Genomic DNA, 18,665 nt, shown 5'->3' on the forward strand with positions numbered 1-18,665 from the left:
GAAACTTTTTTTTTTTGTAGAACCACTAATCCAATATTTTGCCTACTTCACACAATTTGCATTTGCTCCTACTACCCCCCCCCCCCCCCCCTGAAACAAGACACTAATGCTCCTAATTACTGCTTCACTGTTAATACTACATACTGTCATTCTAGTTTTACAGAAACTCTTATATTAGGCATGCGTTATATAATGCATTATGAAGGTATCTACACTATGATGCATTCTTTCAAAAGTCTCAAAATAAGATCTAATTAACAAGTTGTCCCTTTCCACGATTCTCAGACCCAATGTCATTCCACTGTTGGTTCACGCTGCATGTCCTTCTGTCCTGGGCGAGTGTGGCTGAAGGGTCAACGTTCACCCTCCTGCTGTCTCTGCCCAACACGTCTGTGCCCTTCAGTGTGGGCAGGATCGGGGCAGGGGCTCTTATTGCCATAGACACTGTGAACCGGACACCACATCTGTTGACAGGTCAGAGCCATATACTTTTACCCATTTCCAGTAGTGGAAAGTAACTGTAAGTACTGTACTTAAGTACAATGGTATTTTACTTACTTTACTTACGGTATAGGTAGGCCTACTTTATACTTCTACTCCACTAAATCTCAGTGGCAAATATTGTACGTTTTACTCCACTACAGTTATTTCTAAAACGTTACAAGTTACTTAAGATGTATTTGAAGATGGCCGACACAATGCAGCGATGCAGCAAATTGTGAGCTTGTAGATCTGCTATTTTTGAAAGATTTTGACAAATTTTGAAAACTGTTGTAAAAACTTGAAATGGGACATTATGCATAATGAATAGACTTTTACTTTTGACACTTTAAGTAGATTGATGCCAATATTTTTGTACTTTTTATACACCACTGTACTTCTTCCACCACTGTCCATTTCATGTGACAACACCATGGAGGCTATCTTTGCAATTCCCCACATCCTTGTTCGTATTTCTATAGTTGGGCTCATATCTGTAATGCATTTGTTGTTTGTCCAACACTGAAATTCAATTTGCATAGATTGTCTAGGTAGGCTACTATGTGAAGTGCCTTGCCATGCAGGGACATTCTTTCTATCTCCCCTCATTTTGATCTGTTACTATTTCAAATATTGTTATTTCAGGTCACAGACTGGAGTACGACTATGTGGATGAGGAGTGCTCTGATATCAATGGTCCAGGAAAGATAGTGGAGAAGCAAAATAAAAAGAAGTACAGTGCTTTCATAGGCCCCAGTTGTTCAAATGTAAGACAGGGCTCTGTATCACATTCAACAATGTCCACATCTCAATGTTTAAAGATGTTTAAAACTGCATTGCCTTCTTGTACCATAGGTATGTGCCATTGCTGCTAAACTTGCCTTCTTCTGGAATATTCCGGTCATCAGTCCTACTTGTGCAGACCAGCAGTTTCTAAACAAAACGGTGAAATAATGCTAACTCGTGAAAACAATAGGTGGACAATTGTACTGTTATCCATCCATAATCATCATCTTGTTTTTCTCTGAAAACAGGGTTACCAAACTCTAACCAGAGTCTTTGGTCCCTTCACTAAACTGGGTTCCTTCTTTGTGAAGATCTGTGAGAAGTTTGGCTGGAAACGTATTAGTATTATACATGACCCCAGCCGAGTCTGGATTATACCAGCTGAAGGAATCAGGTAAATACAACTCACCCTAACCGATTAAAAGTATTGTGGACATTCATTCCAAACCATATGTAGGCCTACTCTCCAGAGGAAAAAGACAAATATGTATATATGTATATGTCTATATATTAATAGAGAATCAACACTTTAATTTAATTAACACATTACATTATTGTCATTGAGGAACTGCCTTGGTGAATGCAATAGTTCCACTGGGATTACCCAACAGTGTGGGGAGGGTGTTGGCTGAAACTATTGTAGATCTCTCCTCAGCTGAGAATTTGACCAAACCGTCCACAGCAACTGTGTCTGGTGGCCAGTTTTGAGGCTTTAGCTTGCACTGAATGCGTGAATGGTCATGTGCTATACTAAAGTTACAGCTTACAGTAAACTTAGTAAACTATAGCTTATATCCCTAAATGATTAAAGGTGATTTCATGTCATCATTCAATTAGATCAAAGAATTAGAATGAAGCTCTCATTATGGATAATTTATTTTTCTTGTAGGTACCAAGCTCAGGTTAGCAATATCACAGTGACAAAATTTGTGGTATTTCAACCACCCCTTGCCCAAGACAAAACATCTCCTGCACAAGCACGTACACTGATGGAAGTGGTGGATCGCGTACTGATGGAAGTAGCTATGGTCTCACGCAGTAAGTAATTTGTTTGACATTAAGCTACCTTTTAGTTGTGAGTTTTTCCACAAATAAGGGATTGTGGATATTTAGAGTATTTATAAATTCCCTAGAATTCAAATATGTATTCAAATGAGGACTTTATTTTCTTGAAATGTTTGTATACACCAAAAATGTAATATTTTCAAAAAGTAACTGGATGCACTTATGCCTGATACATACATTGCTGCGTACTGGTATTGTGCGACAAAAAGCCGATCTACAAGCTCACATGTCAAAGAGCGATATCGTGTAGATTTCAGTGCACAACACCAGTGAGCAAATCAAGTACAAATCAAGCCTTCTGAGACATACTGTGTGTTCCTGTTCTCCTATAGTCATCGTCCTGTCAGTGCGTGGCGGTGCAGTGCGGAACTTTATGATCCAGGCACACAGAAACGGGCTGATTAATGGCGATTATGTGTTCTTCTGCTTTGAACCTTACCAGCTGGAAGACATGTTTGGCAGCTTTGACTGGAGAAGAGGTTGCCAGAGATGATGGGTTGTATTTAATCTATAACAATCTCATGTAAACATTAGATTCATGACTTTATGCCCATTCAGTTTTATAAAACATATGAGTTTAGAAACAAAAAGGTTAATAATTGGACATAATTCATCCCACAGAGGAAATTCAGGTTTCCAGCTTCAGTTAGGGGTTAAATATCTTGCTCAAGAACACCTCGACACATTGCCTGGGGCTGGGAATCGAACCCGGGACCTCCTGAGTTCCTGGTGGGCTCTCTCCCCATTCAGCTATGGCCGCTAAAAGAAATTGTTCATTTGACAATAGAGGCAAACACTTATAGAGCAATACCTTGTGTGTGTTACAACTTGTTTGGGTTCATTAAAGTTAGTGGAGTTTTGTTTTGCAGGTGATGAGGACGACTATGTGGCCAGAGAAGCATACCAGGCTTTGTTCCTGTTATCTTTGTACCAGCCGGATGACCAGAGGTACAGGAACTTTTCTGATGAGGTCATCCGTCGCTCCAAGGATGACTTTGGCTACAGATACGGAGCTGACGAAAAGGTGGGCCTGCAGCTAGATGCACCCCAGTTAGTTTCTGTTCCAAATGACACCCTGGAAATAAAGAGATAAACCTCCGATTGACTGGTGGTGACTTGTTTCACTGCAGGTGTCGGTGTTCGCAGCCATTGCCCATGATTCTGTGTGGCTATATGCTCAGGCCCTAAATGAAACGTTGGCTGAGAACGGGGACCCTTATGACGGTATCGCCATCACCCGCAAAATGTGGAACAGAACAATCACAGGTCAGCCGTGTCTTTCTGCCATGCCTCTGTCCAGATTGGAGAGTGGCTGTAAATTGAACATGTTAGGACGCTGGTTCTAAAAGTGGGTTTGAGAACTATCGTGTTAGTTGACACCCCGGATGCCTTGTCATTAGGAATACAGGGTGATGTAACAATGGACACCAACGGAGACCGAGAGTCAACCTACATGATGAAGCACGTCCAGGGACAGCATGAGGAATTCACGGTGAGATGGTCTCATATTTGTCATTTATATCTTTAACCACGTGAGCCATTAGCGTGTGGGCTTCAAGGAGGATTTGCTGAATCACAGATTTGATGCCCATTACTTGCTCTAGGTCTTACAATGGCGCAGAATCAATTATAACATGAGTTTCATGATGTTGTTGCTTGTGTCTCCATTATTTAAACTTTTGATGTTTTTAGGGGTAAATTAATAACAAAAATGTCATGCAAAAGTAGTGAACATAGCTGATCTTTGATTTACAAGGTCCACAATGCATCACATCGCAACGCATTTTGAGTATGATTTTCTCTATTTTTGAAAGAGTTTCTAAATTAAAGTGATAGATTGGTGGTGGTTAGTTCACCCCCAAGTTTTTTATTTTTCTATCGATTACTCACCCCATGGAGACTTGAATTCATGTGTGGCAGAGAGAGTCGCAGCCCCAGCCTGAAGCCTCAAAAAGTCTAGTATCTCCCTCATTCCATAGGGATATCCCTTTGGAGTAATGGTTAAGATATTGGACTTTCACGCCTGGGTTCAAAGCCCGGCTGGGGAGGTTCGCATCACCTCTGTTACAATGGTGCCATGACCCGAATCGGGCTTCCCCGTTGGAGGAGGTCTAAAGGGGGGTGAGTGTGGCGGAGAGAGTCGCAGCCCCAGCCTGAAGCCGCAAAAAGTCTAGTATCTCCCTCATTCCATAGGGATATCCCTTTGGAGTAATAGTTAAGATATTGGATTTCACGCGGGAGGCCCAGGTTCAAAGCCCGGGTGGGGAGGTTCGCATCACCTCTGTTACACGTGGATATTTTTTTTTCTTCACATTCATAAGCCAATAATTTGATGAGACTCTCCATGTGTGTCTCCATATAGGGAACAAAGTGCAGGCTGTTTGTGTCTCCATAGGGAACCACAGCTGGTCATCAAATTATTGGTTTAGGATTAGGACAAAAACAAAAAATATCCACAAATTCAAATCTCCATGTGGTGAGTAATCAATAGAAAAAAAAAGAAAACAATATATGGGGGTGAACTACCCCTTTAGGTTTGTCTGTGAATCATTGAAAAGTATTAACAAGAGCTTGTGAATAATACTAACTACCATTAACTATCATTTTGTGTATCAAATGTGTGTATATTATTTATTGTGTTGTCCATAATCCTCTCTACTATTCCCTCTCTTAGGTTTTAGCCAATTCCTTTGGTATTAAAAAGGAATATGAGTCTGTGCTGGGAATCCAGATCGACTGGCCTGGGGGAAGAAAGAGTCCACCAAAGGATACACCTGCATGTGGCTACCATGGTGAATTCTGCAATGGTACAATTTTAGTTATTTATTATAAGGCAAAATGTCAAAATATCGTTAAGTAAAGTAGCAGATATAGTAGTTTTGAAGAATTTGAAAAGGCTACAGTGAGAATTAGCCTACAGTTCCTCAAAACAGATATAAGTAGGCTATTCTAATTCTTGTTTTTCAACAGACATATGAATCTCTTGCACAAACACATGCACGCACGCGCGCGCGCGCACACACACGCACGCGCGCGCGCGCGCGCACACACACACACACACACACACACACACACACACACACACACACACACACACACACACGCACGCACGCACACACACACACACACACACTTTTAAATTGCAATGCTATACTCACAAGGCACCACTAGAGGGCTGTAGTACGCTATCCTTAATCCAAGCTGTGCTTCGTGACATGGGGTCCCTCCTCTTGGGTGTGGGCATCATCATGGTATCATGTATCCACCTCTGGCCCTTTCTTTGCTTGATAGCAGAATGCTATGAATAATTCACCTGTCAGTTTGGCCAAGGGGAATCTTTGTTCAGTTCATACAGTTTTATTAAAGTCCTCCACAGCTAGCAGGTAGCCTAAAGCTCATAAATATCTGGGGCTGTTTTTCAAGAAAGTTATATATTCCCGATATCAGCTGTCCTATTTCTGCTGTTTCATTTGAAATGCGATATGTGCTCAGAGAATGTTATTCTGGCTGCTGTCCTGTTTTTCTTGGCAGTATAATGACAGCGTGCAGATGGCCCTGTGAAGAATTGGAAGAATGTACTGCTGTTTGGATTTTTAATTAAGGCTAATGAGCTATTGTAAGAAGAACATGGACCGAGTCAAAAGGAGGCTCTCCATCAATTTATATGTAAAAGCTTCGTGTGATCATAACAAGCATGACAATAACACTAATAATGAGTCTTTGCTGCCGGTGATGAGATGAACAGGCATAAGTCTCCTACACAGCATTATAATAGATTTAAATATTAATACGTGCAAATCCAAACAAGTTTCAAGAATTAACATTTGTACAATTCCACATAAAGGACCACAATAGGCTGGGAAATTAAGTAATTTCTTTTTTGAAAAATTGTTTACTGTGTGATACAAGCACCACATTTTGCACAAACTTTCCTCTGGACCTATACTTTTTCCAAAAAGCACGTTAGCCACTCAAAAGAATGCAATATGGCCACCATGTTTCAAAAAAAAGTTTTGTGGGGGCCATTTCTAGCCCAATTAATGTTTTTTTGTGCAAAACAAATGCATCCATTGCATTCAGAATCATGAAAAACTCATTATTTTGACCCCTCACATGCTGCTTAAAACAGATTTATCTTTTGTATTTTTCCTGTACTATAGTAAAGTCAATGGGACCCCAACTTCTTTTTGAAAAATGGTGGCAACATTGCATTCTTTTGAGTGGCTAACGTGCTTTTTGGAAAAAGTAGGTCCAGAGGAAACAAAATGTGGTTAATGCATAATTATGCATATGATATCAATAAATCAAACAAACAAACAAGCAAGCAATTTAAATACTTTAAAGCCCTCAAGGTAGCCTAAGGTTTTGTTTTCTGGTTCATTAGTTTGTTTTTGTTTGTTTGAGATGACAAAATGGTGAAAGGCTCTGTGGGTGAAAGCCATGTCATGTCTGTTACAGATCAGAGACTCCTGATTGCTGTGGGGATGATTGCTGGTATTTTGCTTGCCATGACACTAGCCATTTGTGTCCTTTACAGGTATGCACTCTCACACACACGCACGCACGCACGCACGCACGCACGCACACACACACACACACACACACACACACACACACACACACACACACACACACACACACACACACACACACACACACACACTTTCTGTTACTAAATTATATCAAAATGGGTCCCGGAGTGCCTGTCTAAAACCAAAGTAAATGGTCACTGTTATAGCCTATACACTACACAGTAATAAGTGATGTTTGTTCTGCACCTGTATCTGTAAACAGATGCTGAAGCTCAATGACAGTCTGGCAGAGCGCTATTGTTGCCTCTCTCTCTCTCTCTCTCTCTCTCTCTCTCTCTCTCTCTCTCTCTCTCTCTCTCGCTCATAAACACATACTCTAAAGTCCAGAGTATATGTGTTTGTGTTTACTGTACAGTACAGTACTGCTCTCTCTGTCTCTTTTTTTTACCAGTTCATTGAGATGATTGGCTTCCAATTGGAACCTGAACAAGACCTTCTGCCAATTAGTGTCACCTGTGGCTTCATTAGGTCCTGTGTGCACATATCAATGGTTGAATGGGACAGGTCTTTGTGGCTTGTAATGTGGGACTGCTGTTCTCTTATTTAGTGGGAAATAATTAAATAAAGTAAGTTCTTATTATTTTAGAGGATGATATTATCCCAAATGAGCCCCAGGCACATGAAGTACTCTGGACATGGGGTAATTAAGATAAAACAAATTATATAACACTCAAAGTCTATAGCTTTCAACTAATCACGTACAATGCTCTCCAAACAAATTAGCAGAATGAACAGCAGGTCATCACTCCCACATGGATGTGCATGCTATAATTGTGCTTCTGTGCTGCTTTACTGTAGCTCTTAAGTAAACAGCCCACACAGGTGGTGCTGATTGGCAAAGGGCAGGCAGTGCATAATGCTATTCTGAAGCCGCCCATGATAGGCCATTACATCATGGGTGAATGGATGACAGTAGTCTACATTACAAAGCTAGGTTATTAGACAGCAAACTAAATTTCAAAACAGGTGATGACTACCAGTAAGACTCCCTAATCGGGAGATAAGCGTGGGTCGCATAATGTTGTCTGCAAAAAGCAACCTCATGATGGCGCTATGGGGCATGTGAGAAATCAGGGGCAGGGGTTGTGGTTTGCCAGCCAAGGGGTGTGTGTGAAAAGTCTGGCATGGATAGGGGCAACGGTACCAGAGATAAGAGTGCAAAAAGAAACCTCATGGTGGCACCAGAAGAGGGGCATGTGAGAAATCAGGGGCGGAGGTTGTGGTTTGTCATACAAGGATAGGTATAGATAGATAGATACCTTTATTATCCCAAGGGGGAAATTCAGTTGTCCAGTTGTAGCACAGCAGTATACAGTTATTTACAAAGTTACAGAGAAGTAAGAAAAAAGATAGATAAGAGGAAAAAAAACAAGAGCAGTACAGTACCAATAAAGAGAAGGTGCATCAATAGAGGGGGTGAATAATATATAAGTATATACATAAAGTGTCTTACAAAAAGAGACCGTAGCAGTCAATGCTAGTTAGTGCAACAAGTATCTCACTGTCATTGTTAAACAAAGCAAAATAATCAGAAACTACCAACACAACCTAATAGTGCAATGTCAAAAATCAGTGCGAAAAAAACAGCTCAGAGAAGAAGAAACTAGGAAGCGTGTCACCGCAAGACGCACATAAGCACTCTCCCTGGAAGGTCCTTAGAGGTCAAAGTCAATACAGCAATAGTTCCGTCACTCTAAGTTAGGAAGGAAGTCCTTTTCAATCGTCCGTTATGTGTCTCGTTGTACAGCTTAAGGGCAGCCGGTACAAAAGATTTTCCTAGTCTCTCACATCTCCGTCCTGGGTAGGCAAAGCGGTCGTTTCCTCTCTTACTCCAGTAACTGGTGATCTCCAGATAGAGGGGGTGGGAGGAGTTCTCCAAGATGGAATCTAGTTTCCTCGCTGTTCGCACCCTGGTTACTTCCTCCACCCCCTGCGACAGGGAGTGGAGGACCCAACGACAGGAGTGGAGATATGAGTGGGGGCAAAAGAAGACTAACCAGTCGAAATGTTTATCATTGCTGTTTGTCATTAAAAAAGCTTGGAGCTACTTTAAAGTGAGTGAGCTACCTTTTTTGTTTCTGGGGGCAAAAGTGTGACATGATGTGACGTTGCGTGACGGGACTGACTGACTGACTGACGGAGGTTTTGATAGTAACTGCGACCTGACGGTCGCAACAACATAATATGTTGTTGAATATTATTCAGTCCACCACGGCTTACCAACTTGTGGTGTGCTTGTTGACGCATGAATGATGCCATTGGCTGCTAGGCACAGTTTGCCTTGATGCAAACCGAATAGCTTATGCGCGAGCAGGCATCAAGTTCCATTACATTTTGATCAATACTGCAATGTAGAAATACTTGCTAGTAAAAACTTACTTGAGTGAAAGTATAAAAGTACTTATTAGGCTGAAGCCACACCAAAGTACCTATGAGAGTGGAATTCTCATTCCGCCAATGCATTTCAATGGAAATGGAGCGGTTTCATGCCAGTAGAGGATATCTGCGCACTGCGCCGACCTCAAATGTTTTGAAATCTTTTGAAAATAGCAGATGTAGGGCCTGATAACATTTACATCAAATCAAGCAAATTAAAATGTATGTAGGGTGTTCCCAAAAGCCTGATTAGATGATAAAATGACCAAAAGTATTTTTTGAAAGTGAAATATCCCTTTAAGGTCTAGCCTGGCTCCAGACCATAGACCCTGCCCACTCCTTCAGTCTGATAATCAGGCTACTTAAGTACAGTATTTGCCTATTAAATGTAATTTGTTACTTTCCACCTAAAGGGCGCTCCTCCTTTATTGCTGGAAAGGAACATAATACAACAGCAACCAAGAGCACAACATTTAGTCAATTAATTCAAATAAGGCCACTGGGTCAAGTGGCTGCAGCATCCCTTGCCCGTGCCATTGGTACCTTGTTGAGTTGTACTTGACCAAGCGGACATATTTGAAGAGTTATATAGATCAGAATGTATTAAAGAGGACCGCAGCACCTACTATTCACACTATTGAGTTAATAATGTGTCTATTTGTAATCTGTATAATCACATTAAGCTAGTAGCGGGGTCCTTCAAAGTCTTCCAACTGATATGACCCTTTCATGAGAACAATTGACTTTCCTTTCCCGAGAATTTCTTTTAATGTACGCCCTTCTCTGTGAGCTGGGAACTCAAAGCTGTCTGCCTTTTAGAATGAGACATTTTAATAAGAATTCATGATAGGGTGGTGAACTCATCTGGCACAACACAGATGAAAGAAAGTGCTGCTCTGAAGCACTGATATATTACGTCTATGGGTCAAAATCTAAGGATAAGAATGTGTATGGAGAGTATTAACTGGTGGGTCTTTGTTTAAAATGAATTCATGAGGCCACATTAATTATGTTCTGCCAGTTAGCTGGCTATAACTTTTTGTAATATTCTCTACTGGTTCTGTAAAAGTATAATTATGTTTAATGCTAAATTACTCCATTCTGGATATTGTTCGCAAATCTGAAGTTGCTAACTTGCTATGGTAAACTATCAGTAAAACACTTTATACACATTACAAAGGATAGCTCATTGATATCTTTGACAACTTAAACCTATATGTATAGTTTAATACAGTAAATAGTGAAAATAGCAGATCTACAAAATCTTGTAGTTTGTAGATCTGCAATTTCTTTGCAGATCTTGGAGTCAATACTTGACAGCATGACAAACAAAATGTAGGGATGGCAGAGTTAAAGTGGTTAACCACAACTCGAGAATCCCTATTCTGGGGGGGAACACCAAAATAGCAGAGCTACAAGTTTGCACTGCAGCGTGATGTGATGAGAGCTTGTAGATCTGCTATATTTGGCAAAGGGATTTGGTGTAGAAGGAATTAAAATCTAAGAAAAGTACAGAGCCAAGTCAGTTTAAATGTATTTTCACTTGAACGCTTGGTGTCATATAAATGTATGGAACCCTTGATTGATTGATTGAAGACTTTATTAGAAGTTTGCATAGGAAACGGTACAGTTTCATGACGGTACAGTTCACTGGTACAAGGTCTACTAAAAGGAGATCCTAGAAAAGACTAAGCTTATTTCCACAGGAAACCATTGAAGTATCTCATATAACATTCAATGACAGACGGATAGAACACAGTACTATGCAGTAGATATAGTCAGGGAAAAAAAGAAAGAATAAACAAAAAACAGTAGGTAGCCTATATACAAAGCCCGGTCAGGGAAGGGTAGGGCTGGGCTAGGTTTGGTTTTTACCAGTTGCGAACTGCTGCCGCCTGTAAGTGGTTTTTCAGGGCGAATTACTGACAACAGTCTTGTCACTGTATTACAGGAAGCACATTGTCCATGAGAAGGTGATGCTGTGGAGGGTTGAGCTCAGTGAGGTAACAATAATACCTCCTCCGCCTACACAGCCAGGAAACATGTGTGCATGTGTGTGAGAATTAAATGTGGACAGCAAATTGCTGTCCGCGTTTCTCTGTTGCGCTCCACTGTTCACTGATCAGTATTGATGGTTGTAACATTTCAGGTTTCCTTCCTCAACTCCAACAACGCCTCCTTGGAGTCAATACATGGCAGCATGACAGACAGAAATGTCCATGGAAGAGCCATCTACAAAGTAAAAGGACATTTTAAGTGTTTTAATTATTATTATTATTATTATTACCATTATTATTCATGCTAGTGGTTCTCAAAGTGGGGTCCAGTGACACCCAGGGGTCCGTGAGGGTGTTTCAGGGGGTCCCCATCAAAATCAGTTTAACCACTTTGACCCTGTTTGACATCAGTTATTTGAAAAGAATAGATGCCGGCGTTAATGTGGTAAAATGCCATTCTGAAATGGATGCTGTCACTGTGCTGAAAATGTTTAAGCTTCACTCCGTCATATTTCAGGACAACATCTGCTGGGTGCGTCTTCTGAGTGTAAAAAGTGTGAATCTGCATGGAGATCTAATCAATGAGCTGAAACAGGTGACAATCAATCAACAGATGACTACATAACGCCATAACGCATTATACTACTAGTAATAATAATAATATAATTAATAATTGTGTATTTCTTCACTGTACTGTACTGTGTGTGTGTGTGTGTGTGTGTGTGTGTGTGTGTGTGTGTGTGTGTGTGTGTGTGTGTGTGTGTGTGTGTGTGTGTGTGTGTGTGTGTGTGTGTGTGTGTGTGCATGAATGGTTTTTATTTTAGTGCAGAGATTTGAGGCATCCAAATATCTGCAGCTTCATCGGTGCTTGTCTAGAGCCTTTACAGCTCTTTCTTATCACTGAGTACTGTCCTAAAGGCAGCCTGCAGGTGAAACATATGCAGTAGTACTTCTAAACCCATTACAACACACTACAGTAGTCTACTTCTTGTTATTACATCGACCATAACCTTTTCTATAACCTGCCTCTCACCCTTTAGGACATTTTAAAGAATGTCTCTATCAAGCTTGACTGGAGTTTCAAGTACTCCCTGATGCTGGACATTGTAAAGGTCTCTGCTTTTCAACTTTTGTCTTTATGTATTTCACTTAACCCTTAAGTGCTGTTCGGGTCATTTTGACCCGTTTTACATTTTCATTTGGAAAAAAAAGGTAGAAGTTAAAAATGTTTCCACGTGAAACTCACTGGCCTTAAAGATTCTTCTGAGATGAACATGTAAAAAAAATATTTTTGCACTACACCCATGCTACACCCCCCTCATATTTTTTGAACCTTAAGTGCTGTTCGGGTCATTTTGACCCGGAAGCACAGAAATACACAGTATTATGCCAAAACACAGACACACAGTCACCCCCACTTCTAACACCCCCCTTCCGAAGCCCCATTCCGAACCCTCCCCCCCTTCCTATAAGCATGAGCAATATTGCCCAGTATTAAATGAAGTAGTTTTTTTACATGGATTTCAGCTAAATCAGTAAAAACGCCTAGCTCTTTCAGTCTTTAATGTGATATAGCAAAGCAGAAATGCAAACATTTACCAAATATATCATATGAATTGTTTGGTATTGAGTCAAAGTCAATGTATCATGATGATTTGTTAAGTTAAAATTTATATTAGTGTTGTTTTTTTTAAACCAAATATCCACCGGGTCAAAATGACCCGAACAGAACGAAGGTGTAGTGAATCTGAACAGAACTTAAGGGTTAAACCCTATATGATTGGTGTTGTTTGACCAGGGGTCTATACTTGTCCTCTATTCAAGTCTACAAGCTCACAACGTGGTGTGTTTCAGTGTGTTATTTTCTACAAATGTTGGTACTAATTCCAGAGTAGGACCCAAAAGCAGATGAGGTGAGACTGAGCAGCTCAAACGTAAACGGTTTTAACAAAGAGTATTCCAAACACGGGGGAGGGAAGTATTCAGGCAAGGCAAAACACAAACAGGCAGAAGGCATCCAGCCTATTAACACAAATCCACAAACTGGCCAACACAGCGGATAGGCTGACCAGGGAACCGACAGCAGGTGAGCAACAGGCAGGGAGCCACAGGGTCAATGAAGTGGAAAAAGCGGCACAACTGGGACTGTGGTGAGAGTCAATGGAAAGTGGGAGTGGCCGAGTGAAGAGACAAACACAGAACAGGGGAATGGCAATGCCCAAAAGGGGGCAGAGGAGATGTGCCAAATGTTTTCCTATAATGGAATGCCCAGAAAAGGAATGCTGGGGTTCATGTGGTTAATGTACCTTATAGCTAACTTATCACGTAATTCCTCAAATGGAGAAGAAAACTGCAGCACTGTGGCCCTGGTATAGCTGTGAATCACTTTTTATCGCACTGCAAGATACTGTGTGTGTATGCGTCAACAACAGTTCATGCTCTGAAGTCTTAAAGGCTCATTCATACTCCAGAGAATCAACAACAGTTCATGCTCTGAAGTCTTAAAGGCTCATTCATACTCCAGAGAAGGTGAAGAGCAGTTCAACCCGGGTGTAGTTTTCTAAAGTCTCACATCACCCTAGTATGACTAGGGTGAAACTACACCGCGGTGATAGCTGCTCACTCCACCCTGGAGTATGAATGAGCCTTTAGTGTTTGTGATTGTATTTCCACACCATGAAAATGTATAGACATACAGGCTTGTCAATAATAACTTCTCGAAGAGTGTGTGTGTGTGTGTGTGTGTGTGTGTGTGTGTGTGTGTGTGTGTGTGTGTGTGTGTGTGTGTGTGTGTGTGTGTGTGTGTGTGTGTGTGTGTGTGTGTGTGCGCATCCTAGGGAATGGACTATCTGCATCGTAGCCCTCTACACTCTCACGGTCACCTTTCCTCCTCTAATTGTGTGGTCGACAGCCGTTTTGTCCTGAAGGTGACAGATTACGGCCTGACCCACCTGAGACGGCCAATTTTCAACCTGCAGCCTCTGGGGCCGTCCTCTGAACAATGGAACAGTGAGTAGTTGAGGTCTTCAGAACAATGGAACAGTGAGTAGTTGAGGAACTCAGAACAATGGAATAGTGAGTAGATGAGGGAGGAGGCGGCTGGAGACAGAGGTAAGGACATTAGGTTATTCATTATTAATTAACCCATTAGGACCTGAGGCCGATTCTACAAATGCCCTCTAAATCTGTAGTTCTCACACTTTCAAGATTTTTCAAAAATGTTTAAGAATAGCAGGTGTACAAGCTCCCAGTGCGGCATTAAGTGTGAGCTTATATATCTGCTAGTTTTTGAATAGCCAACGCAAAAATCTAAAATGACACGGATGCTTTCCTGGTTTCAATGGGTTTACTGGTTATCATTCATCCATTCAGGACTATGCTGTATATTATCTATTTACTGGTGTGGTAACTGCCATACCCCAGTACACACACTGTTAAAGTGCAAATGTTAATTTAACTCTGAATGGGACACATGGACCCTCAAGCCTGATTTACACTTACTGTACTGTAGCTGGGTGCCGCTGTCTCAGACCAAAAATAGCACATCTACAAACTCACAACGTGTTACAGCACGATGCACTGTGAACTTGGAGATCTACTATTTTCAGTGCACCCCATGATGCATAGTCAAGTATAACCCAGGCTTTTACTGGTTCCAACACTGATGATTTTTACTCTGCAGTGTTATTGGTAATGCAAAGTTCCAAAACAGTATTACATAATATCACAGACAATCTATATGACGCAATAATAATAATAATAATACACTTTATTTATATAGCACCATTCAAAACTGGGTTATAAAGTGCTAAAATAAATCACAACACACAACAAAATATTAAATACATTGACAAAAACAATGCAGATATAAGTGCATGCTACACAAGTGAAAGACCAGTGTAGATAGATTAGAATCAGGAGGACAATGCATTAAAAGCTAATCTATAGAAGTGAGTTTTGATTTAAAACAGGGGACAGACTCAGCGAGCCTGATCTCAGGCAGGGCATTCCAAAGAGCAGGGGCCAGGGCCGACAGATTAGAATGTCCAAGAGTGCTTTATCCGAGGATAAGCAAGGTGGTGCAAGGTGGTGCACTGCATGAACCTGTCTGTGCCTTGAGGGCTTGTCCAACTCCAGTTGAAATACAGATGGCGTATACAGATGAAGTATGGTGCAAGGTGCAAAGGGGTTGTTTGGGCGCTGTACGCTCCATGTGCCCGCCCTGAAATAACTGAATAACTGTTACTGCTGTACGTATATGTGACACCGGTGTCATCAAGGCGGAAGGCTATAATCATGCCCCGATCATAGATTATTTTTTAACATAATTCATGGGCTTATTTCGAATGGATTTTGATTGGAACATGACAATATAGGTCAATAACTGTGTCTGACTTTCGAACTGACAGGTCAGAGCTGGTAGGTACAATCGCTTTCTGACTTTTCTCACTAAGATAACAATGTGCCAACAATGCAATGCACATCTCATTTAATCTCTCTATTTTATAAAAAAAGAAAATTCCCAAAATGTGTTCCCATTTTAAGACCAACATATACAGATGACTGCAACTACATTTGGTAATTAGCCTATACAACGTGGGCACTGGGCATGAAAGTGTTTATGTGTGATGTACTGTAATTATTATTGGCGCCATGATGTCAGCGTATGACAAAACATTACATATTCTCTGTCAGTGTCAATAAGATATTACAGCGTAGGCCTATCTCTCTATCTTCCTGCCGCCTCCTTCTCTGTTTGTCTCAAGCCCTGCAGTGGCGCGCCCCAGAGCTTTTGAGAATCAACATGCCCCCTGCTGGCACCCAGAAGGGTGACGTTTATAGCTTTGGCATTATTGTCCAAGAATTGGTGTTCCGCTGTGGTCCATTCTATATCCCCGACACCAATCTCAGACCACAAGGTGAGTCTATCCTGTATGCGTGTATTGATATGCATTTATGTATGTAATGAAATGTATAGGGGTAATGTATGCCGGTTCAATGTATGTGCGCGCGCGCGTGTGTGTGTGTGTGTGTGTGTGTGTGTGTGTGTGTGTGTGTGTGTGTGTGTGTGTGTGTGTGTGTGTGTGTGTGTGTGTGTGTGTGTGTGTGTGTGTGTGTGTGTGTGTGTGTGTGTGTGTGTGTGTGTGCGTGCATGCGTGTGTGTGTGCGTGCGCGAAAGAATGACACAGAGGGAGAGGCAGATGTCGATAGATTGAATATTGCATCCCATGTTTGTGCCTGCGAGACGTTTTGTAGAGACTCTACACACAGGTTATAGTTCTTTGCCTCAGTTTTTTCCACACATGGACATGCACGCGTGCACACACACGCCTCCCTTCTCTGGACACCCACACTCTCCTGCTGCACCTTCAGAGATAGTGGAGAGAGTGAAGGAAGGTGTCGGAGGTCCTCTGCGACCCCACAGCGATGCGAGCCAGTGTCCAGAGAACGTGGAGGCTCTGATGACGTCCTGCTGGTCTGAAAGGCCCAGTGAGAGACCAGATTTCTCCTCCCTCCGTCTCGTCATGAAGAGACTCTGCTCCAGCGGGTGAGAAATGAAACTCTTCACATCACGTTCAATAAAGAGAAAAGTTCAAATCATAAACTTTTATTGAAGTTTAAAAGTGTAAACTGTGCAAACATTTTGTATATTGCCATCAACAATGTACCATTCCAAACATTATTTCTGAGGAAACATAATACAGTACAGTATGTATATTTGTCAGAAATATCATAGGTTCAGCACTGTTACAGTTACATAGCGAGGCTTTAAGTTAATTGTACTATACAAGCATAATGCTGTAAAGGCCTTGTTGGGGGTGTGGAAACCAAAGAGACTGCATTTGTGTTCAGGAGAACAGACAGTGTCATTAATATAACCTAGAGACAGCAGCTCATAACTACACCAGCTTGACTAGACAGGACATAAGAGACTGAGAAAGCTGGATAGATAAGGAAAGAGCACAGCACACATTCCCTGTGAACAGCTTCTGTCAGATTACATCAGCAAAAGCATTAATCCTGAACCAAGGAGAACAAAGCAGCAAAGTCCAAGCAAATATAGAAATGTGAGCTAGGTTTGAGGAGAGAAGAGATAGCAGAGGGTTCAAAGAGATTTAATAAAACACAGATGCAGAGCTACAAGAATAAAAGAAACAGGCTCCTGGGATTTAACCATTCTATAGTACTAGCTCTTACCCGTTCAAAGATATGAGCTCCAAAATGATGTGCAGTGTGTGGGTTATGGGATGTGCACTGTGCATACAGTATGAGGGATGGAAAGTAACTGTAACTGGTGCTTGCATGATAAATGTAGGAGCATCAATGTAAGAAATACCCGTTTCGTTTAAAGGCTACAGAGATACTGTGTACCGATCTACATGACAACATCTGAAAGAGGGCCAGCCAACACCCCCCCCCCCCCCCCCCCCCCCCCACACACACACACACACACACACACTACGCACACACACGCACACACACACACACACACACACACACACACACACAGAGCTTGTTAAACATGTTGCCCCATGCTAGATGCAGAATAGATATGCCTCATGCTAGATGCGGAATAGATAGTAGTTACACCATAAAAATGCTAATATACAGCATATGATTTGTGAAAGTGACAAACAGGCTTCACAGTTATGTCAGGTGTGTTCATATGCTAATGGTGATGCGATTTCAGATCAATTGCTCCAGCCACTGAGGAGAAACGCTGTGACAGACAGACAGACAGACACTCACTCAGACATTCGCAAAATTATAGTATAGATATCATGCTATAGCACAGTGGCTCGAACCTTTTCATTTCGAGAACTACCGTACCGAGTGTTGTACATTCTCAGAGTTACAGACTTATAAGGGGCCGTTGGGAACCCATGAACCGTGATCCTGAACCGCACTTTGAGAAAATCAGTATTTTGTTTCTGTCGGGCAGAAACCTCTTATCTCCATATTGTAACTTTTTTCCCCCCGTAAATGAATGCCCTACTTCATCATACTGAAAAGTATTTCCACCCGACGACAGCAACGATTTGTAACATACAAACCCTGAGTTACAAATTGTAAGTCAGGGCATCATTTCCATTAACTGTTGAAAGACTGTTGCAGTATGATGTCAAATGTCACCTGTTCTTTTCAATGCATCTGCTATACATGCAGTATGAAGTCAAATGTCACCTAGCTACAGCTACAGTGTGGTGTTCCACAGGGCAGCTGCCTAGGTCCTGTTTTATTTTCCATTTTTACAAATGACTTACCATTAGTTTTAAATCAAACAACAGCCGTAATGTATGCTGATGATACAATCTTATATATGCCATCAAAATCAATTGATTATTTAACAGTGACTATGAACTTAGAA

General features: G+C 41.4%; 1 protein-coding gene across 1 annotated transcript in view; it reads left to right on the plus strand.

Annotated features, from left to right (window-relative positions):
- The window catches only part of LOC308282238 (atrial natriuretic peptide receptor 1), a gene marked incomplete at its 5' end in the record, with an annotated part of 72,393 nt that overhangs the window by 44,189 nt on the left and 9,539 nt on the right, over positions 1 to 18,665 (plus strand). Inside the window, 19 exons of the mRNA XM_080722583.1 lie at positions 286 to 474; positions 1,126 to 1,247; positions 1,336 to 1,425; positions 1,515 to 1,660; positions 2,156 to 2,304; positions 2,664 to 2,810; positions 3,201 to 3,355; positions 3,462 to 3,597; positions 3,732 to 3,823; positions 5,006 to 5,138; positions 6,790 to 6,868; positions 11,251 to 11,302; positions 11,449 to 11,538; positions 11,814 to 11,891; positions 12,121 to 12,225; positions 12,337 to 12,408; positions 14,134 to 14,305; positions 16,063 to 16,215; positions 16,670 to 16,844. Of these exons, the coding sequence (XP_080578709.1) occupies positions 286 to 474; positions 1,126 to 1,247; positions 1,336 to 1,425; positions 1,515 to 1,660; positions 2,156 to 2,304; positions 2,664 to 2,810; positions 3,201 to 3,355; positions 3,462 to 3,597; positions 3,732 to 3,823; positions 5,006 to 5,138; positions 6,790 to 6,868; positions 11,251 to 11,302; positions 11,449 to 11,538; positions 11,814 to 11,891; positions 12,121 to 12,225; positions 12,337 to 12,408; positions 14,134 to 14,305; positions 16,063 to 16,215; positions 16,670 to 16,844 (2,335 nt within the window). The remainder of the gene's footprint in view (positions 1 to 285; positions 475 to 1,125; positions 1,248 to 1,335; positions 1,426 to 1,514; positions 1,661 to 2,155; positions 2,305 to 2,663; positions 2,811 to 3,200; positions 3,356 to 3,461; positions 3,598 to 3,731; positions 3,824 to 5,005; positions 5,139 to 6,789; positions 6,869 to 11,250; positions 11,303 to 11,448; positions 11,539 to 11,813; positions 11,892 to 12,120; positions 12,226 to 12,336; positions 12,409 to 14,133; positions 14,306 to 16,062; positions 16,216 to 16,669; positions 16,845 to 18,665) is intronic.

This window comes from Nannobrachium achirus (assembly GCF_963921795.1).
Source record: "Nannobrachium achirus genome assembly, chromosome: 3".
NCBI classification, from domain to species: Eukaryota; Metazoa; Chordata; class Actinopteri; order Myctophiformes; family Myctophidae; genus Nannobrachium; species Nannobrachium achirus.